Source organism: Aspergillus ochraceoroseus (assembly GCF_002846915.1).
Source record: "Aspergillus ochraceoroseus IBT 24754 chromosome Unknown P175scaffold_6, whole genome shotgun sequence".
Taxonomy (NCBI): Eukaryota; Fungi; Ascomycota; class Eurotiomycetes; order Eurotiales; family Aspergillaceae; genus Aspergillus; species Aspergillus ochraceoroseus.
Genome location: NW_024468481.1, coordinates 1047159 through 1074354, shown reverse-complemented (window position 1 = coordinate 1074354; position 27196 = coordinate 1047159). Strand labels below are relative to the sequence as shown.

The following is a 27196-nucleotide window of genomic DNA, read 5'->3' as shown; positions in this document are numbered from 1 at the left end:
ACCTATCTAGAGACTACCTCGCCATTATCTTCTGATGATCTTCATCTCCCACCGTCCAGAGTACAAACGCAGGATCAAAACTGGAAGGACGGAATGAAAAGAGAACCCCCGTTGAGATTCGGCAGTTGTGCTTCCCGAACAACGGTAGACTTCCGGTAGTTACAGAGTACAGAGTTGATTACCTAACTTGGGATGCCCATAGTTACTCCGTAGAGGGTCCAAAACAGTCTTGGCTCTCTACCCGCCAGGACCAGGTAGCAATGGCGGATATCTACGATTCATGATTCCATCCGATACTTATCACAAGCTGGCCGCTTCCCTCTATCTTGAAGTAATTTGGCCCCATTTGTTGAGTGTAAATTACCCCATTCAGCAACTTGCAGGAGGGGGCCGGATAGGTAACGAACAGATTAGTCGTGGACGAAGGATGAGTGACGGAGGAGTTTGTCAGAAGCTTCGTGGGTGGTGGAGCTTCTCACCGTATCAACCAAGACCAAGTTGGAGACAGACTCCATAGACGAGGCTAGTAGGCAATGGTTGAGTAAGTGGGTCCGTTGTCGTCAAAGCATCAAGGTTGGCGCACGGGAAAATTGAGCGAAGGGTGGGCTTCTTAGGAAGGACGACTTGGGCTAAAGGTGACGCTAAAGGGAATCTGAATTAATGTGTAAATTTCCAGAGTAAAAAAAAAAAGAAAGAGAGAGAAAGGAAGATGGAATGCGAGAGCCACGTGGTATTAAGAATAAGGCTAGTCAGAAACTTTATACTCTTTGTTTTCTTTTTTGGAGCATCTCGGGTAGTTAACCTGTGACCAAGTGAGTACTCCGTATATCCAGTAGATAAGATGGAGTTTGCCGAGGAGTCCATTTGGATCATCCATGATGTGGCTGCCTATTCCCGGATATGTACGGATATGTACGTAGCTCTGTCTATCAATATTTCCCCTCCAGCTAAGATAAATCCTTCAGGTGCAGGATTCAAGACATCTGGCGTGATAAATGATAAAGATAAAGGATTCCGAATCAGGATCTTATCCCATTTACCTTAATGGGTCTAGGGCTAACTAGACTGGTAAAGGCTAGCAATTCTGCATCCAATGGATTCTCCTCTAATTGTCTTCAGGTTATGTTAAGCGCTAGCTGCAAACTGTCAATAATACACACGTAGGATCGGAGTAGGTGGTGTGATACGAGACTTTTAATTCTCTTTTATCTTCACCTCCGGAGATGTTATTATATCTCCGCAGAAAATCGGTAGGTAGTCCCTGTCAACATTCAAGGTGGATCACACGGAAAATTCAGAACCTTCATTTCTCCGTTGGATCTCTCCTTAATTTGGCGGTCAAGCGCGGCATACACGTATCTATTGCCAATACAATAAGCTCCTATAACAGTACCTGTAGCATTTACCGCTCTTCTAGAAGCCAGATGGATCCTGTGGACTCAATTGTGGCTCTCAGGGCCCATTTCGTTTCAGACCGTCCCCATACTCATAGAGATGTGATTATTTTTAGTGATATTCCCTAAAACGGAATATGGCTCGGGAGAGACAACATATGAAATCATATGCATCATCCTGCCAGCCGTTCAGGGCTAGCTTCAGGGCTCCAGCCACGGTTGCGTAAATGAGTTTAATCTAGAATCTATCGAAACCATCAGCAGGGGCACATCGAGTGGGGGGGGGGGGGGGTTTTTTTTTTTTTTTTTTTTTTGCAGAAAAAGGGGTAATGCGCTAGAAGGCAATAATTTGTTCGAGAAGTGTTCTAGAAGGCGCTAGAAAGGGGATTGATTGATGACGCCATCCTACTATAAAATAGCTCCAATGTTTTCTGAGGATCAAAATTGTGTTAAGACTCTAAGAGTACTCCGTACCCGGAGTAATTCGGTCGAAGCTCTTGGGCAAGACCCATCCAGCACAATGTTGAATGTGCAATGTTCAACCTTTTGAAGCCAGACGGCCCCAAGTTCCTACCTGGGAAACGCACGTGGAGATGATCTTCCGGGAAGGCGGTGAGTTAGCGTATTTTGGTAACGCACTAGTGTCAGTACGGTAATGGTCCTGAAAGTTTGGTATTTGTATCCTTGGGTACTGGATTGCAAGCGGCATCTACCGCACGCCTACTTGGGCCGGAACCGCTACTTGGGATTCTGGAATGGGAATAACAAGCGAAAAGAAAACGATCCTATTTGATCTCGTCTACGGGTGTGAATGGGGAAGAAAATTCCGCAGAAATCATTATCTAAGCAGTCGGAGTGGCCGTTATCATTTTTGATAGTTAGTTAGTAGAACCTAACCTCCTGGTCTACTAAGGCGCAAAAACTCGCAAGAATTATTAGTTTCCATGTTTCAAGGTCTGAGGAAGAGAAGTGAGAATAATAGGGGTAAACATTAGATTCTATTTGATGTTAGATTTTGGTTGGTACTGCAGACGCTGATCCTTGCGGTCCACGCGAGGTGAGAAGCTACGGAGTACATCCAGGGAGTCATTATAGCCATGATACTAGTTTAGGATAGCTGTGTTACTGGTATCTACTGCTCTCAAATGGCCAGAACGGCTAGATGCATCTCAAGATCTCTATAGACTACTTGACAGATCAAAACTCACGGAAAATTCGTTAGCATCAAACCCTAACCCTGAAATAACCCAACTTGATATTCAACCCAACCAAGTCAGAGATAAAATTCCAATCCAATGCCAAGATCTGCCTACAATAGTTACCCTAGAAATACACAGACAATGTCATGCATTAGTCTCGCAGAACGGAAACGATCATTCGCCTGACAGACCCAAGGTGAGGTTATGAGCCAGAACAAGAGAGAACAAAAAAGGGGGAACTTGTCTCAGTAAAAGGCGGAGAGTATCTTAAGAATATCAAATATCCCAGGGATGCTTCTCTTAAATCATATATCCGGTTTGACACCAGCAGCCCCCTGCATTGATCAGAGCCAGGGGATTGGGAGAATCTGTTGCACAAACTGGTGGTCTCGACCGTTTGGTTATGGGCTGGCGCTGAATTTCCCCTAAGATTGGCTTCTACCTAGGTAGATCCCTAATTCCATCTTCATGTCCGTTATCATACGGTCAGACTACCCACAGGCAGCTCTGCTTATTCCCGTCTAGACTCTACGGAAGTCGTTAACTATCACCTCTGGATGATTAACCTTGTGGTAGAAGCTGGCAAGGACTCATCCCAGTCAGACTTATGCACGAAATCCACTTCCCTCCATTCCGGTTGATTTGCACCTAGAGCAACTGTACGGAGGAACATTAATCGACAGTTTCTTAAATGATGATCTGAGGGTCCCGACTAGTCTGACAAGAGAACTCACCCATCAAACATACTCCTCCGGTACATAAGTACCTTGCGAATTGTCATGGCGCGTGCTCACCCTCGTTAGCTGGTTAGTACCCAGGTCTGGAATACATCACTAGTGAGCACAACCTGAATAGCGCCAGGGGAAAGAAATTACTTTACTATGTCACATAAAACGAAAGGCACATTAGCGTCGCTCGGGATCCCCGTCAACTACTCCGTACGGAGAAACGCTGTACTATGCATGGACTCATGGAGTACTAGGTGCCATCCCTCTCAAGTTTCCAGCTCTCCCATTCCCTCCAGAAGAAGGAAGATAAAACATGAGAATATGTACTCTAAGCCTCAACGTTCGGAATCGGGTCTCAAATCCGGTCCTTTCTCCCTTCTAGAATCCGAGGCCTAGCGCAACCTAAGCGACAACCCCGACATCCCCCCCCCCCCCAAACCCTGTATGGTTAGTAGATTGAATAAATTGGTGCTTTAAAAGACCGCTTACTCCCAAGAATAGGTACAATCCACTTTACGGAGAGACTTGAAACCACTTATCTTCAAACACCGTAAACCAAAGTCATGGCCGTTTGGATTCCAGGATTCTAGAACTAGTCTTTCGCGGCTCGCCTAGGGAGCATGCAGAAGAAACCTTAATCGCTCCCCTATTACTCTGTACTCCAACTTGAAACCGCATTCTAGCCCTAATGGCCTGATTATAGCTCCTAGGAATAGGATAGATCTGTTTCAACCAGACCTCCTTTCATTGCAAAGTTTGCGTTCCGAGCTATTCCGGATGCTGATACTATTATTTATTCCTTATTCTTATGTATACTCAATGGGGACATGTCCACCGCCAGCTTGCATGTTTTTTGCATCTTGGATGTTATAGATGCCTTCTTCCCCTTCAAACTGTTTTCTCCTGCCCAACACTTAGAACAGGTCACACACAGGCTTAGGATATACAATCCCATGCTATGAACCTAGCCCTTGGCAAACAGAAGCAAAGGAAAGCAAAACAGCTTACTGTGTATGTCTGTGAGTTTAACTAACTAACTAACTAGTTATTTAACTAGTTAGTTAACATACAGCTTGCTTACGGAGTACATACCTGTAGTTAGAATCTAACTAGTTAGTTAAGCACGTCTACAAGGTACGCCGTTAGTACCGTCCCAGTCCAGCTGATGATCCTTCAATCTATCTATCTATCTATCTATCTATCTAAATAAAGATAAGACATACTAAACTCCGTCCTATGTACAGAACACTCTCTCCCAAGTACTAGTTATACTAGTAGTAGTACTGTACCTGTATAACCTGTAACCCTAATTCTGATCTTCTCTCGGTAGACTTTCTTTTTTTTTTTAAAAAAAAAAAAATTCTTCTACTGAATCAGAAAGAGTCTAGAGAAAAGGGACGGTGGAGTCATCCATCCTGTCCCCATCGTGATGTTTCACGGGTGTTCGTCGGATGCACACTCACTCGTAAGTACCTAGGTAGCCAAGTGTACCTTTGGTAGTTTATGGATGTGGTTGGGGTTATGATGGTCTTGTGACTATGCTCTAGGTTTGTTCGTACTTGAAACGGCTTTTGGGTGGGTTGCGGTGGAGATTCTTGAATTGTGTCAAACCGTGTCTATATATACATATACATAGTAGATATTTATAGAGAAGGGGGGGGGGGGTATCCTCCGAGTCCTAAATAACTGTGTCTGAGCAGCCATAGCTACAGAATGAATAGGTCGGGAATATCGCTGATTTATACAGTACTATATAACTACTATAGATGAAAGGCTGCCTAGCTGCTAGCACAGCCATCTCTCACCTCGTACAGCAGCAATAGCCATCTTCAGCGATCCGCCTAACTCGGGGTACGAGATATTTTTAACCCCATTACAATTCGACGGGCGTCGCACTAGACGAGTACTACTGTCCATCTGTGACACCAGTATCCCTAACCGTGTTTCCTTTTCGGTTCTTTTTTTTTGGTGCCGTCGGAGGAAAATCATCCGTCACGCCACCATCTACCCAGTGATCCCCCAGATCCAGCCATAGCCACCACCTCCTCGAAGCTGACTTCTACGCGGAACATCCGCCCGTCCGCCGTCCCACTGCCTCCACCAACAGGACTGATCAGACCCCAGCTTACTAGCTTCTCCCACGCTTCCCGTGCGACGTCCCGGCCCCAGACACGCCCAGGAGTCACAGACGCACCAGATACCGATGCGGAGGTTTTGGCTGATGTCAACAGTCGGACATACTCCGCGTAAGTAGCGGGGAATGACAGGGCGAGTGGAGCAAGGTCCTGGGTCTGTGCGGCCTCGAGGCCCGGGTCGTACAGCGCCGTCAATCGCGTTGCAGCCAATAATAAGGATAACGGCAGTGACGACGGGCTTGCTGCGGTTGTCGACGTTGAGAACGGCAGCGGGGCCGGGTCTGGACAGGAGAGGAGCTGGGTTGTAAAACTCGTGGGGATCGGGACTCGCAAGGAGGAACTTGTATTGTGAGTGCTGTGGTGCAGCTCCGTTAATCCCATTAGGGCACTCGTGAAGAACTCTTTGACGGATTTTGTTTGGTGGTATATCCTGCGTAGATGGGTCTGGAAGGCAGCGTCGGCCCAAAGTCCCTATACGGGGTTAGTTACCCACGATGATAAATTTACTCTTGTCACCGTAGCAGCGGAGAATTACCTGTAGATACATTCGCCACCCTTCTGATGCCTTCCCCCACCCACTGGACTGGACGAGGGAACGCTCGTCGGCACTTAATTCCTCCAATAGCTCTGAAACCTCGTCATCTTCTAGGCTCAGTCCAGCGAGACAGATCTCGGAGAATACCTCGAGAGTTCTTGGAAGCGGGACGTAAACGGATCTATGACTGAATCGACTTTTCACTCGCTTTTCTAGCATGTCCGTTACGTCAACTTTCGTAGTAAGTCCTAGCACTGCCAACGGGGCTTTTCGCGCTTGCGCGATATCAAACAGATTGTAAAGGAGGGTTTGGCGTGGGTGCGTCACAAACAGGTCGAACTCATCAAGCACAATAACAATTGATTTGGCTGTTGCACCTTCTGGGTTGTCTGAAGAGCCACCTAGCTCTTCGGGGTGCGATAGAAGAGCAAGAAGTGTGGCCATGGTGTCAGCGTAACTGGTCACCTTGCCGGCCTCTTCTTCAGTATCAGTCTCACGACCAAGCTGGCGCCATATTTCGCGCAGTGCCAATCGGTCATCAGTGTGTAGGAAACCATTAAGGCGAACAACATGGAAATCATTCTTGTGTGCCTTTTTCAGAGAAGAGACAGTGGTTTCCACGATGGCTGATTTCCCGGATCCCCGTGATCCGAGAAGTAGCATCGAGTTACCTTCTCCAACGGTAACTGTTTGCTCGATAACTTGATAGACCTTGTGATATTCATACTCAAGTCCCTTCAAAGGCACTAGCCTTTTACCATTGAGCTTTTCGATCACAATCTTTGTCAATAGTCGCACTTCGTTTTCTACACCGCTGCTAGCAATAGCTTGGAATTGCTCGGCATATATGGGGACGGTCTCGTTAGCGGACATGACCTCTTCTTTGCCACTTAGCCCCTCATGAACAATGTCCTGCTGTAGTTGCATCGACACTAAATCGTCTAGTCCATCTTGGTAATCATCGGGGGACTGTGGCTGCTGTAGACCGTTGCGGGCTGCTCCTGAGTCTCCTTTCGGCGTATTATCCAACCCATCGAATCGCACAGTCGCTCTTTTAGACCTCGTCCTCGTTAGTTTCTCAGCCGGGGAGTCTGGCGACTCCCTATCATTGCCTGTCTCCGATACGTGTCTGGGCCTCCGCGTACTCTTTGGGGTAGCCTCATTTGTGCCTAGTGTCGACGTAGCTGTGGACTTCCTTGTCGATCGCGTATGCCTGACTTCATCCTCGAATCTTTGAGGCGCCCTCCGTGTTCGTCCACTTGATCTTGTCCCAGTTCTTGAAGGAGTCTGTATATCTTCAGCATTGAGATCTTCACTATCTCTTTCAGGCGTTTGTTCGGGGCCAGTCTTCTGTGCGCCCCTTGACGAGCGACGCGATTTAGCGGTTGATGGAGTTGGCGATCCAGGAGCATCTGAGAGAGTTTCCTGGGCATCATCATGCATCGCGATATCGCCGTCTTCGTCTACTGGCGGTGTATCGGAAATTCTCCTCCTTTTCCCCGCACGCGGGTCTTTCATGTTGATGGTGTGGTGATTCGGTCGGAGAAGGATTGTGAGATGCGCAGGGGGGGGGGGGGGGTATTTGCGGGCGTGTGGTGTGAGAGGTGGGTTGGAGTTTTCTCAAATACCTACACACATTACAAGATTCGGAAACAAGATAAATTGAGTGTGCAGGTATTATCGGACTTCATTGGCAGGTATTTGCAGCGTGAGGTTTCGTCGAGAAATGGAGCCCATGGATGGTTACCAAGAAATGTTTTCAGGTCTCCTGGGGATGCTCACTGTGCTAAAGATAAATATATTAGATATCAATACTGATGGTTATAGAATCAATGTCAATGGCATAAACGTGTACATACCAATGGCCCCAGTCCGTGGCACAGAGAGTTGAGGATTCTTGATGGTCATTGATGATAGCTTGACCTGAGCTGGTTGGTGATCCAGGCCAGACAGCGCGTGCCTGAGGCAACACGCGACGCGAAATCAGGCGAATCCTGACTGCCAAAGTGAAATTTATAAGAATAGTTACTCTATAACTAACAATTTAATCTAATCTGTTCAATTGCCTAATTTTGAACTATATAATTCGGGCGTAAACATAAACAGATTCATTTGGGAAGTAACTAATATCAGTACGTACTCTGTATTGGTTTTCACATAATCATTCAGTTGAAATCATGGCACCCAGCCAAGCTGCTCCATTGGCCATTGCAGCCACATGCGATGCTCATCATTCAGGAGCCCGTGGATGCGAGATAGCAAATGGATACTCCATCCATCCATCCACCACATCCATTCCAAATGACGTAAAAAAGTACAGAAATATCCAAGGATGATCAGGGCAACAGGTTCCTGTTCTCGAACGCGGAGCAGGAATCCGTCGGAAATGCGTAAAAGCCAGGTGAAAACTTCGTCAGTTTCCCAGAGTTCTGAAAACTGATGAGTGCCCGCTGGAAAGGCTTGTCTCATTTCTTCAATTGCGTCCAGGTATATGCGCACATCATCTGGCTCTCTGATCTGTTCTTGGACGAGCGTTTCCAAATTCTCAAGATACTCGTGTCCCTGTCCCTGCCCCTGCCCCTGTCCCTGTCCCTGTCCTGCTCCCTGCTGATGCATTCGGGTTTCAAACTTGCGGCCTCGAATAGTGAATATTGTGGTGAAGGGCCCGTTGTTTAACGAGTCGTTTGCATATTCAATGATAGTCCTTGTACCTCGAAAGCAAATCAGCCAGTCAGACACTCGCCCATGTTCAAAGAAGAGGAAGTCATCTAATTTCCGTGGCTTTGCACATGAAATGAAACAGGTAAGAACAGAGAAAAGGAAGACGGCATCGCTATTCTCATGCATGAGACTGGCCATATCCGGGCTCACGACTTTCAATGCGGCCTCATGGTGATACTCGGCTTGTGCGAGATAGTATTGCTTCTTCTCGGGCCTCAAATAGGCAAGATGCAGAGCGGAAATGGCTAAAATGGCCCGTAGGGCATAGGGTGCAGAAAACGCAATCTGGGGGATCTGAACCCGCCAGAGGGTCTGTAGAGCTGGGTGCCTAGAGAACGTATAGGCGGTCGAAATTGAGAAGTGATGCAGTAACTCCAGATCGCCTATAGCCAGTTCTGATACGGCCTCTACTGGATGAGTGCCAAGGGATGTCGGTGAATTGGTAGTGTCGGAGTTGGCTGAATTTTGCAATTGAGATGAACCCGTATCGCTGCGTTGAAGAGCGAAGGAGCAATCTATCCCATGGCGTTTGCAGTTCTTACAGGCTGGCTTCCCTTCATCGCACTGCAACCGGGAGAGTTAGCCCATATTTTCAGTCACAGTCCCATAAAACGCGGGATCGTCCTCCAATAATGGCCAGCTTGCTGCTCCGACACGAGCAATTTCAATTTCCCAGCGGCGGTCGGTCATTATACACACCTTCACCTTGCGGGCTTTGCACTGCTGACAGCCATGTCGCGACTTGCGGTGAGATCGACGTCCTGCCAACAGCTTGTCAGCCATATCTGCATTTTAGTCTGACATTCCGAAATCAATTCCAGTTCAGCGAAACGCAGCAGTTAAATCGCCTCCAGTCCCTCATCTTCCTTCTTCGCTGAAACAAGGAGGTTTGCTGAGCTTGCTGAGTCAGCTCCCAATTTTTGGGTGATCGTTACTGTTTCTGGCGGTTGCAACTATCCAGAGTAATCTGAGAGAGTCGCCTTGTATAGGCAGCAGAATAGACGATGGGAGGTGACAGTTAGGTGACATTTTTTTCTATTTACAGAGTCAGTGTTAGTGCTGAGTAGAGATGTTAACTACGGAGTAGTGGATTCCCATGAGACTCCATCCGACTAGCAATCCACAATGATTATATCCACAATCCACAGTTCTCGTAGGTACAGGGAAATCTCCTGTCTGCTTCGCCTGGAAATGTGAATTAGTGCTGCTGAACTGGTCTGTTACTAGAGAAAGTCTCATCCAAAGTATTCTTTCTCAGATCTGGATGTAATTGTATCTCAACCTGACTCGGTTATCTCACAACCTCGGCTCTCTCCCCCTCCGCGCTCAACAACAACATAAACATCGACTTACCCCAGGATTCTAACAAATGTCTGACATTCTTAACTCATCTCCATCATATCCTTCAAACCACCTTGACCCGTGAGGCCAAGTTCAATACGGCCCAATGTCGGAAAACAAAGTCGGTGCACCAGCCAGGGAATTGACCGAGTTTGAGCAAGGTATATATCAGGTCTGCTCCCGCTTAGGGACAGGGGAGGTATAAAGTCAATTCCAATTCCAATCTACCCTTTGCCCTCCCAAGAATTCAAGTACACTCTGAAGGGAGGGAAAAGAAGAAAAACAAAACTAATGAGTTATCCTTAAGGGCTGGGACGACTGGGACGTCAAAGACTGTAATCTCCGCTTCGAATCCGCAACGCCAGGACCTCCCGCACAAGCCTCCTATCTCCTCGTCTGCACCCAGAAACTCTGCAACTGGCTCGGTAACCTCCACGGTGGGTGTGCCGCCACCTTGATCGATATGTTGTCTTCTGTAACCTTGATCGGTGCCTCTAGACCCGGCATGTTCTCTCTGGGTGGTGTTAGCCGCCATCTCGGGGTCACGTATCTAAGACCGGTGCCCATGGGTATAGAGATGCGACTCGTGACGAAGGTTGTACATATGGGTCGTCGCTTGACGCTTCTGCGCTCAGAGATTTACCGGGTTGATACGGGGGATCTCTGTATGGTGTCGGATCATGAGAAGGTGAACACGGACCCAGAGGCAAGTGGGAAAATGTAAATAGTCCTCCCCCATTTTGATAATCTTCTTTTTGGGTCTGCATTTATTCCGCATATGATTGCTTTATATTGGTGAATGTACAGAGTTAGAGGACTTTTGATTGGAGGTGGGTATATCTATTTATTCCGTGGGAACAGAAACTATAGTGAAGTAGCTATTTTCATTCGTCTGATAAATATGTATATCCTTTTTGTAGGAAGGGGCCGGCGGCATCAGATAACCGGCTTCTACTAGTAATAATGATGCATGTCCAAGAAGCTAAAACGAGCGTGCGGATTCCAACTCGGTACGATTGACGGGGCGAAAAAAAAAAAAAAGTCCAAACAATATTATGGCTCAATTCACGGCATCCAAAGCGACAATACATTACTAAAACCCTCAAATGCGACGTTTAAAGCACTCTACTCTTCTGCAAGTGTCTGGCCTTCCCGGAGGCCCTCGACTACAAGCTCCTCGCCAGCCGCACGTCGGTAGATATCGCGGACATCATCTACGTCGAGGTTAGTGTTCATCTTTCTTCACTTTGTTTTGATGTAGCACCGACGAAATACGCCAATGAAGGGCAAATTCTTACCGGTTGTGGTCTCAAAGTGAGATGTGGCATCATAGCTCTTAGAGATAAAGATGTTGTCCTTAGTACCGTCCTCAAGAGGCTCGTAGAGCGGAATAGGAGCTGGGAAGAACTTCTCCTCAATCTGACCCAAGCGCTCAAATCCTGGCTCAAGCTCCATGTGATGGTTGACGTCGGTCTCAGCAATAGTAGAGACAATAGCAATGTAGTACCCCTTGGGGCAGACGTTATGCGCCGACGAGACCATAGCGATGTAGATGTCTAGATAAAATTAGGATCAGGAGCTTAACTTCACAGCGATGACCTCAACATACCGCTCTTCCTTCCAACCTGGGACTGGGGAATGATCAGCTGCAGGGAGTCACTGCCATCAGTCTTGTCAATAGGGTGCTTCAGGATACAGATAGCCTTCAGGAGATAGCCCGTAACCCTGGCCTTGTCAGGGAAGTAGGATGGGTCTGCGAGGATCTTCTTTGTTTTAGTTTCAAACTTCATAGTGTCGCCATTATCCATGGTGGCCTTGATTCCAGAGACCTTGCCGCTCTCGTCGTAAAGCACCTCGTCCACATTTGTGTTAAGCATGTATGTGCCTCCGTAGATAGCGGAGAGACGGGCGAATCCTTGAGGAAGTTCGCCCAGGCCATAGAGGGGATAGATGTAAGGCGATTTTCCATACCGCGCCATCGAGTTCACATATAGACGGATGCGGTTGATAGCGTCGGGGGCCATCCCGGCGGTGGTGATGTATTCATCGGACTGGTACAGGGCCATTGAGTGACCAACAAAGTCACGAGTGTTATCCTCGAGGGAGAACTTGTCATAGACATCCTTCATGGTGCATGCGTGGATGTCCAAACCTAGGATGCATCAATATTTAATTGGAACATAAGATCCTGAGGAAGAGCACACTGACCTTGGTGAGTGGACGGATCCTCCTCCTTGAATTCACCCACCCATTCGAGAAATTTCTTAGCTCTCCGCTTCTCGAACATGCCCATGAGGGATGAGCGTAGAGCTTCGCCAGCATCCGAAGGCACCTTTGCCACCGTCGCTTTAGGTCCCTTGCCCTGCTGAACGTAGCTACCGGCAATTTGCTTGAACTCCAGATATCTTGTCACATCGGTGGAAACCAAAATGTTTGTCAACTCGCCGTTAGCCATCAACAGCTTGGGGACCAGGTCCACGTTCCAGTCGTTAACCCGTCCATACTTTGTCCAGGGCTCTTCTCCGGGGCGGACGTTGCCATATTTCTTGAAAAGCTGCACGGTAATAAAACTTCAGTAACGAACGAAAAGAAAAAAAAGAAAAAAAAGAGCTAGATAGATAAGCTTACAGTCTCGAGGTTCACGGAAGCAGCTTCGCTGAGTTGGTTGTTAGTAAGTTGATGGTTCCCCTTTCGAAAGCTACCCAGCGGGGCTGCCTAACTCACCCTCCGTAGTGATCATTGCGATCAATGTGAAGTACTTTGTTTCCCTTGACGGAGAGAACGCTGTATGCAATGCAAAATTAATGACTTGGCTGAGGACGGATGAAAAGCAGATCCATACCCAGACAGCACACACTCCGTCAAACCTGTGAAGGGGGGTTGTGAGCACCTCAGGTTGCAAACAGCGGGGTAATGGTTCAAGTACATACCAGTGCCCAGTACCACGACATCATATTCGGGGGCAATATCGTCCATGGTGAATTAATTGTATTGTCACAAATAAGCTAGCAGCAGTAGTATTACGCAGTAGCAGCAGCAGGTAAGAGAAGCGTGCAGGAGAAAGAGAGAACAGGAGGATGCGGAGATGATCGATGGTACGGCGTGGTTTAGCTCTTAGCGGTGAAGTGGACTAGAGTCTGGAAAGGAGTAGAGCGTCAGGAGGGAGTGGAAACTGGAGCCCCCCGCGGATCATCCTTATTGTGATCGTGAAATATGAGAGAGAGAGAGAGAGAGAGAGAATGCCGATTTTCCACCGCGGTTTTATTTTATTTTATTTATTATTTATTTCCGTGTTAATTACTCTCTCATATCTAGTAATTATTCCCTCGGAATAACTACCTCTATGCTGTTGGATAAGGGTATGGAAACTATTTGGTCAAGATGTGTTAATCTCCATCTCGACCCTCAGCGGACCTCCTGAGTTCTCACGCCCCCTTTTCAAGACATCAGGGACGAATTGCAAGTTACACCTGAACTAGCTCCTCCATAGAGGACTAACTATTGACTTGCTCACCTCAACGCTATTTATTAACCCAAATACCGTGAGTTTTTCCCAAAATGGCTTCCGTTACCATTTATAGCAACCATCATAGCTCTCTCTCACAAGTTACAAATACGTCAGTCTTCGTGGACAGGTCAATCCTCGCCAATAACGGCCATCAACTATTGAAAGTAATAATGCTACAGATAAGAAAAGTACAGAGTCTCGATTATCAAGACAGGAGAAATCTTAGAGCCACCGACAGGCGAACTCACGCCTCGGTCGCCTCGTCATCCTGCGGCCGGTATCCCTTCTTGTAAAGTGCACTGGCATCCTCCCAGGCATACCATCTTTCCCGGAGAACGTGCTTGATGCTCTTCTGCGTGACACGGATCTAGATACAGGGCCATATATTAGTATCCAACGTTTGACGTGTAGAGATATTCCAAAGACAAATCTCACCACTCGGTCCCGCTCGGTGGCTTCCCATTCGCCATATCCTGCCTTCAATCGTTGTCTCTCCAAGTTGGAAGTGGCTATGCGATTGCGCTCCTTAACACAGGCCCACCAAAGGCAATGGAGGTCATCCCAGGACTTCTCGCGGAGTTCTTGAATGGACCAAGAGCGACCTAACATTCAAGAATAAGCATGTATGCATGTAAAATAAAGCACTAAATGTTGGGCAACGAACCGTGAGCGACATCATACTCTGGTGTGCCCAATGCTTGCCGATCTTTGGGAAAGAATCCCCAAAGTCCGTGATCCGGGGTCGCATGGCGCTTCTCGAGCGCCTCGGGAGAAACAGGCTTTGGCAATGGATATTTGGAAGCTCCGAGTTTGAATTTGGGCCCGGTACGATGGATTGCAGACACTCCACGGGTTTTGCTCAGGTCACGCCCGTGTCCAGCAGCGGCAGCGGTGGACGAAAAGTTCGAGCTTTGGACGGGGGACCGGTTCAGGGAAAAATGGAGGGATGGCGCGAGGTAAGGAGGGGGCAATTCGGCCAGTGGAAGACCCCCATACTGGCAAGCCAGCCGTAGAACGGATTGACGATGCATCATGACCAAAGTGAACGCGGTGTTCTGGACGACCAGATTCCGGAGGTTGAGATTCCTTTTCTGCGGCCCCAGCCCAAGCCTGAATTGACTAGCGTTGGGCCGGCGGTTAGATCACGTGACCCTCACAGCCGCGCGTTGTGTCACTGTCATCATCATCCATTCCCTGTCTGCAACACAGTAGATATGTTAGGTATAGAGTATTTGAAAAATCAAGTGTTAAGCTGTGTCAATTAAGATACAAGATAATTGATTTGCTCTTCTACAAACTTGGTAAATAAGTTCCAGAGTGACAACTACACGAACAAGCAACCAATCTACCGAGGCCCTTGAAACGCAATTAATCTTCAGCTAATAACTCTAAGTCTATCATTCTTCAGCTTGGCTCCTATCCATATCAAGAATCAGTCCCGAAAATAAAAGTTCTTATGTTGTGAGTTAAAGCAGTTTGCGGCTACTGGGTCTGTGCACAAGTACCAAGCGCGCGCTTACACCCACACTCCACTTACTTTACCGTCGCAACAAGCGTGGGCAAAGAGACATCCTGGAAACCACTCCGATCTTGAATGTCTTTGGCTTTCTCCCTAAAAAGCTCGACTTGATAATATATATTCCCTTCTATTTTCATATCGACTGCAGTAACAGGTTAGGGTCTCGTCATGAATAGGCCAGGTTCGTCAATTTCTTTTTTTCCCTTGGATTTCTTCGTGGTTCAGGCGGTCCTCTCCCAGCGTGCGACCATTTTCGTCGCTGGTTTCTGGTGCTTGTGACATTGTGGAGTGTCTCATTACTTTTGGAGGGGGTTTGTGCAAAGAAAGGTCTTCTTTTTCTTTTTGCTTGCTCCAATTGCAACCCCTCTTACAGATGGTTCCTCCAGCTGCGTCCGACGCACCTCGCACTGCTTCCTACAATAAAGACACTCCTCCAGCTTTCTCTCAAGCAATCGCCCGGTCATTGAAGTTCTTGTCAACACATTTGGTTCTGTCGCTGACGGGTGTTATGATACACCAGGACCAGGCCCACAACCTCTACGAGCCATGTCAGGGTTCCCCGCACAACAACAAGCTCAAGCTCGAAATGCGACGTTGGCCTCCACACGACTTCCCAACGGTAAAATAAGTACGATTGCCCGCCTAATTTCGCTGGATTTGGGTCTTTGCTGTCTCGCGGACTAACTTTGGCCAACGAACAGGTAGCGCAGCAAACTGGAACTTCAACTTGCCCGTAAGTGGTACACCAGGGATACAAGGAAACCAACAGCGCAGCATCGGAACGATGGGGACTTTCGCGCAGAGTCTTAGCGGGTCTCAACCGGCTACCCCCCTTGACTTATCGTAAGTGTGGCCTCTCAATCGCTTTTGACCTCTGACTCCCAATGTCTGTGGTTCTTGCAACTTGTTGAGTTCTAACATTAAGAAAATTCTTTTCCTGCTAGTGATTTCCCTTCGCTATCCGGAGCACCTTCGCAATCACAGACACAGAATCCGGCACACTTAGTATGGGCGAATGCTAGCCAACGGGGCGTACAGCAGACTCCTGTTCAGAGACAGCACCCCACCTCTCAAGCCCCCTCACGAGCACCGCAAACACAATCGCATCACCCACAACAACAGTCTCAGCCTGCTCATGATGATGTATTCCCTTCTGGAGCTCAGTTCGCAAATCGCCTAGATGATTACAGGAATGGTGGTCAAGGTATCAGCGGGCAATTAGGAGCTGGCGCGCAGCCACAGACAGGGAATATTGAAGAGTTTCCTCCCCTTGGTCGTAACGCCCCTGCGGAAATTGGCCAGGATCGCAGAGGATCATTGATGCAAGGTGCCGGATTTGGGAGCTATAACGCCAACATGCAGTTCTCCGGTGTAAACCAGGCGCAGTCTGCCCAAACCCGGAGCATGATGGCAACATCGATAAGCGGACAGGAAAGGATAATGTCACCAGGAGCCGCGGGCTCAGCAGGTAGCATGTGCCGGTGCTTCCAATGAATTGTAGAGAACTGATCGTGTTTTCTTAGGTATCGCGACATCACGGTCGCCTGTCAACCAACCGTCGAATGGTGTTCGGGGGCAAGAAAAAGAGGTAAAGTTATGTCCTGCCTAAAGCTTTGATTCCCAACCCTAATAGGGCGTATAGGACCCGAGTACCTCCGTAATTTCTAGCCAACGTTCATTTAGCGAGCAACAGACAGTACCGGCCCCTGGGTTCACCCGTCCATCGCAAGACTCTGGAGCAGAGCAACCACCTTTAGCTGAGATGAGTGAGCTTGACAAGTTTGGACTCGCAGGCTTGCTTCGAATGATTCATAGCGATAGTGCGGATGTGGCTAGTCTTGCTGTAGGGCAGGACTTGATGACACTGGGCTTGGATCTAAACCAACCAGAGTATGCTTGCTCGTCATATAGAAAGCCTCCCTTCATTGCTAACTTGAAGTCCTTTAGACCTCTGCATACGTCGTTTGCTTCGCCGTTCGTTGCGTCTATATCTGGTGTTCCTTTAGAGCAGGATTTCGCTCTTCCATCGTGCTATAGCGTGGCTAACGTACAGCCTCTACAATCTCGCATTCCTAGTTTTAGTGACGAGACACTGTTTTATATCTTCTACAGCATGCCCCGAGATATCATGCAAGAAGTTGTTGCCGAGGAGCTTATGGGCCGTAAATGGAGATATCATAAAATCGAGCGATGCTGGTTGACACGAGATGAGGCGTACCCCGGTCCTGTTGACGTCGACCGAGGGGTGAGTGAGCGAGGCGTTTACCTCCTTTGGGACCCTGCAAGCTGGAAGAAGATTAGGGTATGTTCCACTGCCAATACTACTTGCGAAGAGTTAGCAAGCTAATCATTTAATAGCGCGAGTTTATTCTACGGTATGAGGATCTAGATAACCGGATGGATGCCAACCGGAGTCTTTCACGGGTTGGATTTCCGCATCATGCTTCATGAATGTCTGGGGGTAACATGATTGGGGTCTGATCAGCATCGGCGTTTGGTTCACTGCCAGTTTCCTTAAGGTTATCCGGGTGTCACCTGCTCTGCTGAGAGACAAGGCGTTTCTCTTGTCAAATTATGTGATACACGGGAAAGTAGGATATATCTGTTTCAAATCAAATACATAACTTCAACGATATTCTCACATTTCTGTGCAAATTCGTTGTGGGAAGTTACACTGGATCTTACAAATTGCACATCTTTCTCCAGTAGATTCAGTCGGTACCCCTAGCTAGCACAAGTGATATCCTCAAAATATCCGGGGACTTCTTGTTTCTGCCCAATTTGCAAATAACAACTTGTCAACTACCAAGGTTTACGAGCCGTCGCAATAATCGCCACCGGTTCTATCACCACCGATCCATCTGGCCCATATTTATCCTCCAGATATTGTCGAAGCACCGCTGGAACCCTTTTCTCATGCTTCTCCCGCAATTCCTGAGTCCAGCACCTTGACAGAACGAGTGGAAGCATCATGTCCTGCACTTTCAGGAATTCATCAACACCCATTAGGATCTGCTTGGACATCACATTGATATGTATGTCTGTGAACCCTCCCTGCTCGAGCTGAGAGCGCACGAACAGTTCGGAGTCCCAGGGCTCGTCGTGAATGAGTCTCAGAACTCCACTTCCCTCAGGAAAGGGTAGGTCTTCTGGGATGGTGTCGAGAGCAGCTTTTATAATCGCTCCCCAAAACGCTGTATGATTATTTTTTCCCCTCCGATATTAGTTCATCTGGTCAAGGTCCGTTGGATGTGTGTATTCTTGCACGAGGGCTGTCGTGGCTTACCATTCTTCCAGGCCGAGAGCGCAATCGTTCCTCCTGGTTTGAGGATTCGGGAGCATTCTAGGTTATGCCGGATTAGTTTCATACTTGCATTCTCCATTGGGGCAAGTAAAAGCAGGTGGAATATTCAGTCACCTTTGATCGCACCTTCAGGGTCAGGAAAAGACGCAAATCCTAGAAGGTCGGGAATGTCGTATGTATACGTTAGAGACATATACAAATCATTTAGGTATCCATGAGGATTGAGGATCATATGGGAGAATCTGAAGCAATGCCTGCATACCAAACCCAGCATAGATATGCGTATAATGCCGAGCAGGCAGCTTTGTATCTTGAGCGTTCACGAGTTTGACTTCGGTATTCGGCCACCCTTGATCTCGAGCTCGATGGCGGGTATATTCGACCATCCCCTGGGACAGATCACCACAGGTTAATTCCCAGCTCTGTTTTACCTCGTCACCAAGCATAGAAACGAGCGTACTGGCGACGATTCCTGTCCCACAGGCGCTGTCTAGAATGACCGGGGAACCTTGAAATGTTGCGATACCAGATTGCTGGACCAACGGAGGAGCAAAGGCACCAGTGACCTTCTCAGCATTTCGATATTGGGTGATAAATGCTGGGTCTTTGAACAAGTCTGTGATGACTTTACTTGAGGCCATTGTCGGGATTTAAGTACTCTCGAAGTCAACGAAATATTTTTTAGAGTAGAGTATGCAGAGACGTGGGAGAGGAGAAAAAAAAAAGAAAAGAAAAAAGGAATAAGTAAGAAACTGACAAGCTCTTGAGAAATAGCAATTTACAAGTTCTATTAGTAGCGAAATCTGGACTCCTGATCCGCTCGAGGTCTTGAATCTGGTTGCTTCTAAAAGTATCCGAAATCTCTCCGCATCGGGGCTTGAACCCGTTCGAGCCTACTACAAGAGTCCCTTGAGATTGCTATCTCTTACTCTGTGAGGTTCATAGAAGTATGGATATCGAAAAGTGGGAAACTTATTTAAATGATATCTTTTGTACAAGTTTTATTCGCTGAATTATACATCAGGCAAAGTTATTGGTGATAAAAATGAAGTATATGGTTTTATTTCTGACTTTCGCACACTTCTGTTTACTTGGAGAGAAAATGTACACAGCAGATGAAACAAGCGCATCGAAGAAATACTTTCTATTCGATGATTCAATTCTCAAGGCAATTCATAAGCATACAACATTCCGGAGTAGTTATGTAGTTAGGGCAAGATATCGACATCTCCAAAACAGATCGGGTCACGTTATCTGACACGTGATACCCCTCATTTATCGGATTTATGGTTATTCCTTTAGGTCGTTTATTCATGAATTCATGCGTCATTTTCTGTGTATTTTCTAGACGAATCGACGAGATACGTCAATTACTGCTATCTTTACATCATGGATAATAGAATCTAATTCCTAATGGGAGATAATCCAATATGACACCCATGCCTTACGAGCAAGTGGCATGAAGGATTATAGTTACTCCGCTCCGAGAGATCTTCCCATTGCTTATGTTATCTCGATAATACTAAGCCCGAAGCAGCAAACCATAAACACATGGATGATCCCGCCGCCAAAACACCGCCCGCAAAACAATCCACCACCGTCTGCATCATCTTGAATGCATCGGATTCTCTAGTCGACGAGCCTGGTTTGCAGTCGGAACCATGAGGATCATTGAAATTATTATCGACGTGAGCTCCCTACTCACGAATCATGGGTTCAGGCAACACTGAAATGCTAATTCGGACTCGACAGGGCTTTAAATCGTACGCTGTGCGTACGGTGATCTCGGGATGGTATGCGCTGCTTTCCCTCGCTCGCTTACAACTCTGGGAATCATATGGTTCTTTTTTTTTACGGGGTGAAACTGACACTGGTATCATGTTTTTAGGGACGAGTCCTTCAACTCGATCACTGGTCTCAATGGCAGTGGTAAATCCAACATCCTCGACGCCATTTGCTTTGTCCTTGGAATTACGAATATGAGCACCGTTCGCGCGCAAAACCTACAAGATCTCATCTATAAGCGAGGGCAGGCTGGTGTGACCAAAGCCAGCGTGACCATTGTTTTTGATAATCGCGATACGGCCAAGTCACCGATCGGCTTCGAAGAGTATGCGACCATCTCAGTTACCCGACAGATCGTTCTCGGCGGTACGAGTAAATATCTGATCAACGGCCATCGTGCGCAGCAGCAAACTGTGCAGAACTTGTTTCAGAGCGTGCAGCTGAATATCAACAATCCCAACTTCTTGATTATGCAAGGAAGAATTACGAAGGTTCTGAACATGAAGGCGGTTGAAATTTTATCCATGATCGAGGAAGCCGCTGGCACACGGATGTTTGAGGACAGGAGAGAGAAAGCAGTGAAGACAATGTCCAAGAAGGAACTTAAATTGCGCGAAATTGAAGGCCTATTGAAGGAGGAAATTGAGCCCAAGCTTGAGAAACTCAGGGCAGAGAAACGTGCTTTCCTCGATTTTCAGCAGACTCAGAATGATCTGGAGCGTCTCACCCGCCTGGTCGTCGCGCACGACTACCTCAGAAGCGGAGAGCGACTACGGGCATCTGGCGAGGAATGTGACAATAAGAGGCGGAAGGTGCAAGCCCTTGAAGATAATGCCGCCAAGCTCAAGAGTGAAATTGCACACATGGAGGAAGATGTAAAGCGGGTAAAGGCGGCCCGGGACAAGGAATTGCGAAAGGGAGGAAAATTTCAAGCTCTCGAAGACGAAGTCAAAGCCCATTCTCACGAACTCGTTCGGTTAACGACGGTTTTCGATCTGAAAAATGCCAGTATCGCGGAAGAAAAGGAGAAGCGCAAAGAGTTCCAGAAAGCGGTAAGCGATTTGGAGGAAGTGCTTAAGGAAAAGAAGAAGATTTACGACAAGCTTCAAGCACAGTATGATGCCGCCAAAGCAGAACTCGATGCCCAGACAGCAGAAGTAGAGCAGAAGGAGGAATTACTACAAACATTACAAACAGGCGTTGCATCCAAGGAAGGCCAAGAGAGCGGATATCAAGCGCAGCTACAAGACGCTCGTAACCGTGCGAGTACAGCAGTTACCGAACAAGAGCAAGCAAAGCTCAAGATCGCACACCTGGAGAAGAGGATTAAGGAGGAAGAACCGAGAGCGAAGAAGGCTAAGGAGCAGAATTCGGGCCTCCTGAAAGATCTCGAGGGCCTGAAATCTCAAGCCAAAAAGCTCGAAGCTGAGCTAGCCAGGCTTGGGTTCGAACCTGGTCGAGAAGACCAGCTCTACCAAGAGCAAAGCCAGATCCAGAGAGAGATCCGTGAGTTGCGCCAAAGAGCTGACGGGCTTCAGAGGAAAGTTGCGAACATAGATTTCAACTACACCGACCCACACCCGAACTTCAACCGATCCAAGGTGAAGGGATTGGTGGCCCAGCTTTTTACCTTGGATAAGGACAAGCTTCAGGCCGCAACAGCGCTGGAGATCTGCGCTGGAGGTCGTTTGTACAACGTCGTCGTCGACACTGCCGAGACCGGTACGCAGCTTCTTCAGAATGGAAAGCTTCGCAAGCGGGTGACCATCATTCCACTAAATAAGATCTCCTCGTTCAGAGCATCTGCAGAGAAGATTGGGGCTGCTCAGAACATCGCTCCTGGCAAAGTCGATTTGGCCTTGTCTCTTATTGGGTATGATGACGAAATCACTGCAGCGATGAACTATGTTTTCGGAAATACTTTGATTTGCAATGATGCAGATACAGCAAAGCGGGTAACATTTGATCCTGAGGTGCGCATCAAGAGCGTTACCTTTGATGGCGATGTTTATGATCCTTCCGGTACACTATCCGGTGGCAGCGCACCGAATTCCAGTGGTATGCTCGTAACCCTTCAAAAATTTAACGAGATTACAAGGGAAATACGGAGCAAAGAGCGTGTTCTGGCTAGCCTGGAGGAGACAATGAAAAAGGAAAAGAAGAAACTGGATGCTGCTCGTTCTATCAAGCAGGAGTTAGATCTCAAGAACCACGAGATCAAACTCACTGAAGAACAGATCAGCGGCAACTCGTCTTCATCGGTAAGCACCCAAAATACACCTCTTCCCTATTCAACATATGTAACCATTCTAATTGGGCTAGATTATCCAAGCTGTTGAAGAAATGAAGGCGAACATCGAACAAGCCAAGAAAGATATCACCGATGCCAAGGCTCGTCAAAGCGAAGCATCTAAGGATATCAAGCGGATTGAGAAGGACATGAGTGAATTCAACAACAACAAGGATAGCAAGCTTGCAGAATTGCAGGCTTCCCTGGACTCTCTTAAGAAGGGCCTCGCGAAGAATTCAAACTCAGTCAAGAGCCTGCATAAAGAACTCCAGGGCTCAAGGCTAGAATCAGAACAGGTTGGAAGCGACCTATCTGCAGCAGAGGAGCAGTTCGCCGAATCCGAGAATACGCTGAAGGCTCAGATGGAGGAAATCCACTCACTTAAGCGGGAACAGGCTCGAATTAAGGTAACGCTGCGTTGCGATTTGCTAGATTGGAATTGTACTAATGCTTGGACGTAGGATGCCCACGACATTACCCAAGCACATCTTGAAGATGAGAGGGCCAAATTGACTGGATTCGATGATGAACTCCGTGACCTGGAACGAACAATGCAGACGAAGAACTCCCAAATCACCGAGGAAGGCTTAGAAATGCAAAAGCTTGGACACCAGTTAGAGAAACTCCAGAAAGAACAGCAGGCTGCGGCGCAGGCAGTGGCCCATTTGGAAGAAGAGCACGAGTGGATTGAGGACGAAAAGGACAACTTTGGACGCCCCAACACAGCTTATGATTTCAAGAATCAGAACATCGCAGAATGCAAGGCCACCCTACGCAATGTTACCGAACGCTTCCAAGGGATGAAGAAGAAGATTAATCCTAAGGTCATGAATATGATTGACAGCGTGGAGAAGAAAGAGGCTGCTTTAAAGAACATGATGAGGACAGTCATCCGCGATAAAAGCAAGATTGAGGAGACCATTCTCAATCTCAACGAGTACAAGAAAGAGGCCCTGCACAAGACCTGGACTAAGGTCAACGGCGATTTTGGACAAATCTTCGCAGAGCTCCTGCCTGGTAGTTTCGCGAAACTGGATCCTCCCGAGGGCAAGGACATCACGGACGGTCTTGAGGTCAAGGTATCTCTGGGTAAGGTTTGGAAGCAGAGCTTGACGGAATTGAGCGGTGGTCAACGGTAAGTACCCGGTAACCATGTTATTGATAATAAATCTCTGGACTGTTGAACTGACGCGAGCGGAATAGGTCTCTGATTGCGCTCTCCCTAATTATGGCCCTCCTCCAATTCAAGCCCGCCCCCATGTACATTCTCGATGAAGTTGACGCTGCTCTGGATCTGTCTCACACACAGAATATCGGTCGACTAATCAAGACCCGCTTCAAGGGATCTCAGTTTATTGTTGTGTCCCTCAAGGACGGCATGTTTCAGAATGCGAATAGAATCTTCCGAACCAGATTCAGTGAGGGCACCAGTGTTGTACAAGCTCTCACCCCAGCAGACATGAAATAATCGGCTCGAGATGCGCTTCCTTCTTATGTTGATAATTTGATAATTCTTCTCGGGGGTTTCTCAGTCTGGGCACGGTGGTACAGGACTTCTGATGTGACGGTGTTTTGGGGAGAGTGTATATATGGATTCTGGATAAATTCTTGAAATTCTGTCTTTATTGCTAGCTTCTGTTTAATGATATGACAATGGCATCACGAGAACCTTTTCTAAATTGGTGTTGACACTTCACTGGAGGTTGAGATAAGTTTATTTAGTTGGTGGGTTCGTTCCGCCTCCAATCGATCGTAGTCTCAAGGTTCGGTCAGCATCCATTAACTTCTGACCAACCCACCACCTTCTCCATCATTTTTGCCTCTGCTGTTCTCTCCTCTCCTCTCTTCATCTCTCTCTTATCTTTCCCTAAAGCATTATTATTCCTATTGCAAGTGTACAATATCGTTTCGCATCCCTCTGTTGTGTTCTCTCTTCCCTCAAGGTATTCCGCCATCCACCCGCCGCCTCCATCGTGACCGCCCACGGCATAGAAGAGTCCTTGCCTCCATTAATCTCGCATCATCGTCGATCGAAACCCCGAGGAACCGCGATATATATCCCTGTCTAATCCGGGGTATCCGTTCATTGCCTGAAGATCTCCCGGAGATATTTATTTATCTTATTTCTTCCCCAGGAGACAGGGTACAGCCCGCTTCTTTAGTGTGCCCGACCGACACAATGCCCGACGACGAGCCGTCTCTGAACATCCCCTCACTCCTCACACTCGCTGTCGTCTCCTTCTTCGTTATCCGATGGTTCTTCAATCGTGATGGCGATGGCAGCGCATCTGGATCCCGAGGCCGTGCCCGAGGAAATGTCGTCGATCCCGCCCAGGTAGAACAAATATCCCAGATGTTCCCGCAGTTGAGCACACGCGACATCATGTGGGACCTACAGCGTAATGGGGGAAATGTTGCTGCGACCACGGAGAGGATCCTTACGGGCCGCGGTTTGGATACGGTATGTCATTGTCTCTTTGCTAGAACCCTAACTAAGAACTTAACCCCGAGTGTCTTTGCTTTGTATCATTTGCGATGCTGTCTTCTTCCCCTTCTCTTAGGCTGTCGCTTTATATCCTCAAGACTGATGCATGGACATTCTAGCCTCCTCCCTCCTTTCAGCCTCTGATCGCCACCCCCCCGACTGGAGTTCCTGCCCAACCCACTCCTACTTCCAAGTCAGACGGCCAGGACCTAATCTCGCGGTATAATCTTCGGACGAAAATCGCCGAGGACGGTGGCGAAGAGACTCCCGCCGAGCAGCCGGCTCGTTCAGCGACAAGCGGCTGGTCGCAGAATAAAGAAGAGCGGCAGCGTCTGCTCCAGAAACGGAGGGATGAGATGATTCTTGCTGCGCGGAGGAAGATGATGCAGAAAGATCGGGAAAGCACTCAATAACAGTCTCATCCTAAACCACGTCATGTTGGGGTGATGACGTTGTTTTGATAGTAGTAAACAGGAAAAGAGAACAAATCGAATCTTTTTTCTTCTTTCCCGCTTGCTTTGCTCTCTGTGTGTGCACGCTTGTCTTGTCTTCTTGATCGAAATCTTCAGTATGTTTCGCGCTGTGGCTTCGACTACACTTGAACAACTCGTACTGTTGTCGACTGGATGTAAGATCTTCTGCGGGCCGAGGTTGTGCGAGTTTGCCCAGCAAGTTGCCTTTTTTTTTTTTTTTTTAACAACATACCCTCCTTATTTTACCTCATATTAGTTGTTTCGTTGGTCGTTTCTGTTTCGTCGTTACTCACCTCCTCCTTTCTTTGGTCCTGCAGCAAAGCGTCGCATGTTCATGGTGTTAGGTTGAATCAGATTACCTGCATTTACAGCAAGGAAAGATAGGGTATATATACATATGAATCCGTTGGATAGGCGAAAATGCGCCACCTTGTTGTACCTTCCGTAACTCCAGGTTGCAGAAAAGGAAATACCAAAAAAGTCGTTTCAGAACTCCATGTCGTCATCCTCGTCGTCCTGCGTGGCGCCATATTCACCATTGGCCATTTCTTCTGCCATGTGCTCGCGATGAGCCTGTTCTTTCGATGCACCAATACGTCTAATCGAAATGTTAGTAAAAAAGGTTACGCCCCAATGAATCTGATCTAATATCAAGAGGTGTCAAACTTACCGGAGTCCGTCAACCACGCCAACAATAAAACCTCTCCCCTCCCCGATTTCCATCGCCCCAACCCCAGTCAGGGCTACGCCACCTCCCGCCGTTGCCGCGCTGTCTAGTACTTCCACCCCAGAGCGGATCTTAGCTGTGCGCACTTCTCGCAGCTCTTTCAAGAGCCTCCGGGTTTGGTCCGGCTCTACCAAATCATCACTGGCTACGTCCAGCAGCATTGTCCCCACCTCAAGCCAATGAAATGGTAATGCTGGTGCCTGGTCTGATTCCTGCTCCTTCGCTACGTTCTGGGGTAGGAATGGAGGTGTTGGATAGTATCGCTGGCCTTCGGGGGTATACCGGGGTCGGGCAACGGGTCTCTGATCACGGTCATATAGACCTGGTTGTCCTGGTAGTGTCATTGGAGGGGAGAAGGCATCTTTGTAGTCGTGGTGCTGTGTTTCAATGTCGAGGATCATAGTTAGGTACTCGGGATGAAGCCATGGAGGAGGGAGGATGTTTGCGCGGCGTTGGCGTTTAAGGAGGAGAGCGAGCCATAACGGGATATTTGCTCGACGAGGAGGGATTAACGGTTCAACAGGTCCCTATTGGAAAGAGATATCATTGTCAGTTACCTAGACGTTATCTATGTAAATTGGAGGAGTATACGGCGCATAACGTGTAGTCGTCTCGTGTAGTTCACCAATTCAGAGCCATTAAAACGACGGAAATACAATCCATATAGGCAAAAAAAAAACTCACTCCTAATAGCTCAAGGCCCTCTAATCGCTGGCGAGGCACAATTGAGACCATCTCCATCTCGGCCAGGAAGGAGATCTCCGGGGGCGTGATGCCCCGCTGGAGGGGAAAGGCCATTGACTCGTCACGACGAGGGCTCAGTGGGATGATGCGAGAAGGAAGATGAATATAAAAATCAAACGGGACTACTGGACCCAGCAATTGTAACACATGTCTATTTTCTCTCTTCTGGTGGACTGATTGGCGCACTGCAAGGAGAAAAAGTGACCCCTGTAGAAGATGTTTTCGACGCTGTCATCGCGGGTTGGTTTGTTCTGTTTGCAATGTCACTTTCCTCCGGTCCGAATCAACTGTCATCATCATTAATTTCT

The 27196-nt window shown here is 47.8% G+C and overlaps 10 protein-coding genes across 10 annotated transcripts; 4 read left to right on the top strand and 6 right to left on the bottom strand.

Annotated features, from left to right (window-relative positions):
- Nucleotides 1–5042: 5042 nt before the first annotated feature.
- Nucleotides 5043–7536, bottom strand: P175DRAFT_0502918 (origin recognition complex subunit 4). Its single transcript, XM_040897502.1, has 2 exons — nucleotides 5992–7536; nucleotides 5043–5927 (listed from the first exon to the last, which is right to left on the bottom strand). The coding sequence occupies exons 1-2, from the start codon at nucleotides 7507–7509 to the stop codon at nucleotides 5307–5309; spliced, it is 2139 nt and encodes a 712-aa protein (XP_040750770.1). The 5' UTR covers nucleotides 7510–7536; the 3' UTR covers nucleotides 5043–5306.
- Nucleotides 7537–8081: 545 nt separating this feature from the next.
- On the bottom strand, nucleotides 8082–9859 carry P175DRAFT_0502917 (Zn(II)2Cys6 transcription factor). The gene is made up of 2 exons (XM_040897501.1): nucleotides 9412–9859; nucleotides 8082–9276 (listed from the first exon to the last, which is right to left on the bottom strand). Exons 1-2 carry the CDS (start codon nucleotides 9493–9495, stop codon nucleotides 8167–8169), a joined length of 1194 nt encoding a protein of 397 aa, XP_040750769.1. The 5' UTR covers nucleotides 9496–9859; the 3' UTR covers nucleotides 8082–8166.
- On the top strand, nucleotides 9843–10946 carry P175DRAFT_0558939 (PaaI family thioesterase). The gene is made up of 2 exons (XM_040900880.1): nucleotides 9843–10252; nucleotides 10361–10946. Exons 1-2 carry the CDS (start codon nucleotides 10160–10162, stop codon nucleotides 10775–10777), a joined length of 510 nt encoding a protein of 169 aa, XP_040750768.1. The 5' UTR covers nucleotides 9843–10159; the 3' UTR covers nucleotides 10778–10946.
- A 16-nt stretch (nucleotides 10947–10962) lies between these two features.
- Nucleotides 10963–13127, bottom strand: P175DRAFT_0502916 (secretory pathway gdp dissociation inhibitor). The gene is made up of 8 exons (XM_040897500.1): nucleotides 12984–13127; nucleotides 12896–12920; nucleotides 12778–12837; nucleotides 12682–12709; nucleotides 12262–12607; nucleotides 11663–12205; nucleotides 11352–11609; nucleotides 10963–11267 (listed from the first exon to the last, which is right to left on the bottom strand). Exons 1-8 carry the CDS (start codon nucleotides 13027–13029, stop codon nucleotides 11179–11181), a joined length of 1395 nt encoding a protein of 464 aa, XP_040750767.1. The 5' UTR covers nucleotides 13030–13127; the 3' UTR covers nucleotides 10963–11178.
- A 420-nt stretch (nucleotides 13128–13547) lies between these two features.
- Nucleotides 13548–15362, bottom strand: mrpl4 (mitochondrial 54S ribosomal protein uL29m; the record flags this gene model as incomplete). Its single annotated transcript, XM_040900879.1, has 5 exons — nucleotides 13548–13928; nucleotides 13997–14163; nucleotides 14226–14680; nucleotides 15099–15222; nucleotides 15329–15362. 5 exons carry the CDS (start codon nucleotides 15360–15362, stop codon nucleotides 13806–13808), a joined length of 903 nt encoding a protein of 300 aa, XP_040750766.1. The 3' UTR covers nucleotides 13548–13805.
- Nucleotides 15363–15524: 162 nt separating this feature from the next.
- Nucleotides 15525–17767, top strand: P175DRAFT_0299800 (uncharacterized protein). The gene is made up of 7 exons (XM_040892812.1): nucleotides 15525–15708; nucleotides 15782–15923; nucleotides 16025–16548; nucleotides 16604–16668; nucleotides 16723–16970; nucleotides 17028–17382; nucleotides 17439–17767. Exons 1-7 carry the CDS (start codon nucleotides 15627–15629, stop codon nucleotides 17529–17531), a joined length of 1509 nt encoding a protein of 502 aa, XP_040750765.1. The 5' UTR covers nucleotides 15525–15626; the 3' UTR covers nucleotides 17532–17767.
- A 35-nt stretch (nucleotides 17768–17802) lies between these two features.
- gtmA (gliotoxin thiomethyltransferase) lies at nucleotides 17803–19092 on the bottom strand. The gene is made up of 4 exons (XM_040897499.1): nucleotides 18647–19092; nucleotides 18499–18537; nucleotides 18367–18423; nucleotides 17803–18274 (listed from the first exon to the last, which is right to left on the bottom strand). Exons 1-4 carry the CDS (start codon nucleotides 19023–19025, stop codon nucleotides 17883–17885), a joined length of 867 nt encoding a protein of 288 aa, XP_040750764.1. The 5' UTR covers nucleotides 19026–19092; the 3' UTR covers nucleotides 17803–17882.
- An 886-nt stretch (nucleotides 19093–19978) lies between these two features.
- P175DRAFT_0482635 (condensin subunit SMC2) lies at nucleotides 19979–24128 on the top strand. Its single transcript, XM_040895498.1, has 6 exons — nucleotides 19979–20072; nucleotides 20137–20177; nucleotides 20273–22430; nucleotides 22492–22866; nucleotides 22921–23594; nucleotides 23663–24128. Exons 1-6 carry the CDS (start codon nucleotides 20046–20048, stop codon nucleotides 23925–23927), a joined length of 3540 nt encoding a protein of 1179 aa, XP_040750763.1. The 5' UTR covers nucleotides 19979–20045; the 3' UTR covers nucleotides 23928–24128.
- Nucleotides 24129–24256: 128 nt separating this feature from the next.
- Nucleotides 24257–25639, top strand: P175DRAFT_0502908 (CUE domain-containing protein). The gene is made up of 2 exons (XM_040897498.1): nucleotides 24257–24920; nucleotides 25064–25639. Exons 1-2 carry the CDS (start codon nucleotides 24639–24641, stop codon nucleotides 25355–25357), a joined length of 576 nt encoding a protein of 191 aa, XP_040750762.1. The 5' UTR covers nucleotides 24257–24638; the 3' UTR covers nucleotides 25358–25639.
- On the bottom strand, nucleotides 25504–27067 carry psf2 (DNA replication protein PSF2). The gene is made up of 3 exons (XM_040894784.1): nucleotides 26829–27067; nucleotides 26088–26671; nucleotides 25504–26015 (listed from the first exon to the last, which is right to left on the bottom strand). Exons 1-3 carry the CDS (start codon nucleotides 26940–26942, stop codon nucleotides 25904–25906), a joined length of 810 nt encoding a protein of 269 aa, XP_040750761.1. The 5' UTR covers nucleotides 26943–27067; the 3' UTR covers nucleotides 25504–25903.
- Nucleotides 27068–27196: the final 129 nt, after the last annotated feature.

Coding starts and splice junctions, on each gene's coding strand:
- psf2 (XM_040894784.1), bottom strand. CDS start 26,942: ATGGCCTTTCCCCTCCAGCGGGGCATCACGCCCCCGGAGATCTCCTTC. Junction 26,672..26,828: donor AGGGCCTTGAGCTATTAGGA/GTGAGTTTTTTT, acceptor TCTTTCCAATAG/GGACCTGTTGAACCGTTAAT. Junction 26,016..26,087: donor GGCGTGGTTGACGGACTCCG/GTAAGTTTGACA, acceptor CATTTCGATTAG/ACGTATTGGTGCATCGAAAG.
- P175DRAFT_0299800 (XM_040892812.1), top strand. CDS start 15,627: ATGTCAGGGTTCCCCGCACAACAACAAGCTCAAGCTCGAAATGCGACG. Junction 16,971..17,027: donor TTGGATCTAAACCAACCAGA/GTATGCTTGCTC, acceptor GAAGTCCTTTAG/ACCTCTGCATACGTCGTTTG. Junction 17,383..17,438: donor CAAGCTGGAAGAAGATTAGG/GTATGTTCCACT, acceptor ATCATTTAATAG/CGCGAGTTTATTCTACGGTA.
- P175DRAFT_0502918 (XM_040897502.1), bottom strand. CDS start 7,509: ATGAAAGACCCGCGTGCGGGGAAAAGGAGGAGAATTTCCGATACACCG. Junction 5,928..5,991: donor GGTGGCGAATGTATCTACAG/GTAATTCTCCGC, acceptor AACCCCGTATAG/GGACTTTGGGCCGACGCTGC.
- P175DRAFT_0502908 (XM_040897498.1), top strand. CDS start 24,639: ATGCCCGACGACGAGCCGTCTCTGAACATCCCCTCACTCCTCACACTC. Junction 24,921..25,063: donor CGGGCCGCGGTTTGGATACG/GTATGTCATTGT, acceptor TGGACATTCTAG/CCTCCTCCCTCCTTTCAGCC.
- P175DRAFT_0502917 (XM_040897501.1), bottom strand. CDS start 9,495: ATGGCTGACAAGCTGTTGGCAGGACGTCGATCTCACCGCAAGTCGCGA. Junction 9,277..9,411: donor GCAAAGCCCGCAAGGTGAAG/GTGTGTATAATG, acceptor TCCCGGTTGCAG/TGCGATGAAGGGAAGCCAGC.
- gtmA (XM_040897499.1), bottom strand. CDS start 19,025: ATGGCCTCAAGTAAAGTCATCACAGACTTGTTCAAAGACCCAGCATTT. Junction 18,538..18,646: donor GCATATCTATGCTGGGTTTG/GTATGCAGGCAT, acceptor CCGACCTTCTAG/GATTTGCGTCTTTTCCTGAC. Junction 18,424..18,498: donor CCCTGAAGGTGCGATCAAAG/GTGACTGAATAT, acceptor GGCATAACCTAG/AATGCTCCCGAATCCTCAAA.
- P175DRAFT_0482635 (XM_040895498.1), top strand. CDS start 20,046: ATGAGGATCATTGAAATTATTATCGAC. Junction 20,178..20,272: donor CGTACGGTGATCTCGGGATG/GTATGCGCTGCT, acceptor TCATGTTTTTAG/GGACGAGTCCTTCAACTCGA. Junction 22,867..22,920: donor GGGAACAGGCTCGAATTAAG/GTAACGCTGCGT, acceptor GCTTGGACGTAG/GATGCCCACGACATTACCCA.
- P175DRAFT_0558939 (XM_040900880.1), top strand. CDS start 10,160: ATGTCGGAAAACAAAGTCGGTGCACCAGCCAGGGAATTGACCGAGTTT. Junction 10,253..10,360: donor CCCGCTTAGGGACAGGGGAG/GTATAAAGTCAA, acceptor GTTATCCTTAAG/GGCTGGGACGACTGGGACGT.
- P175DRAFT_0502916 (XM_040897500.1), bottom strand. CDS start 13,029: ATGGACGATATTGCCCCCGAATATGATGTCGTGGTACTGGGCACTG. Junction 12,921..12,983: donor TGTCGTGGTACTGGGCACTG/GTATGTACTTGA, acceptor CCCCCTTCACAG/GTTTGACGGAGTGTGTGCTG. Junction 12,608..12,681: donor CTTCCGTGAACCTCGAGACT/GTAAGCTTATCT, acceptor ATTACCGTGCAG/CTTTTCAAGAAATATGGCAA.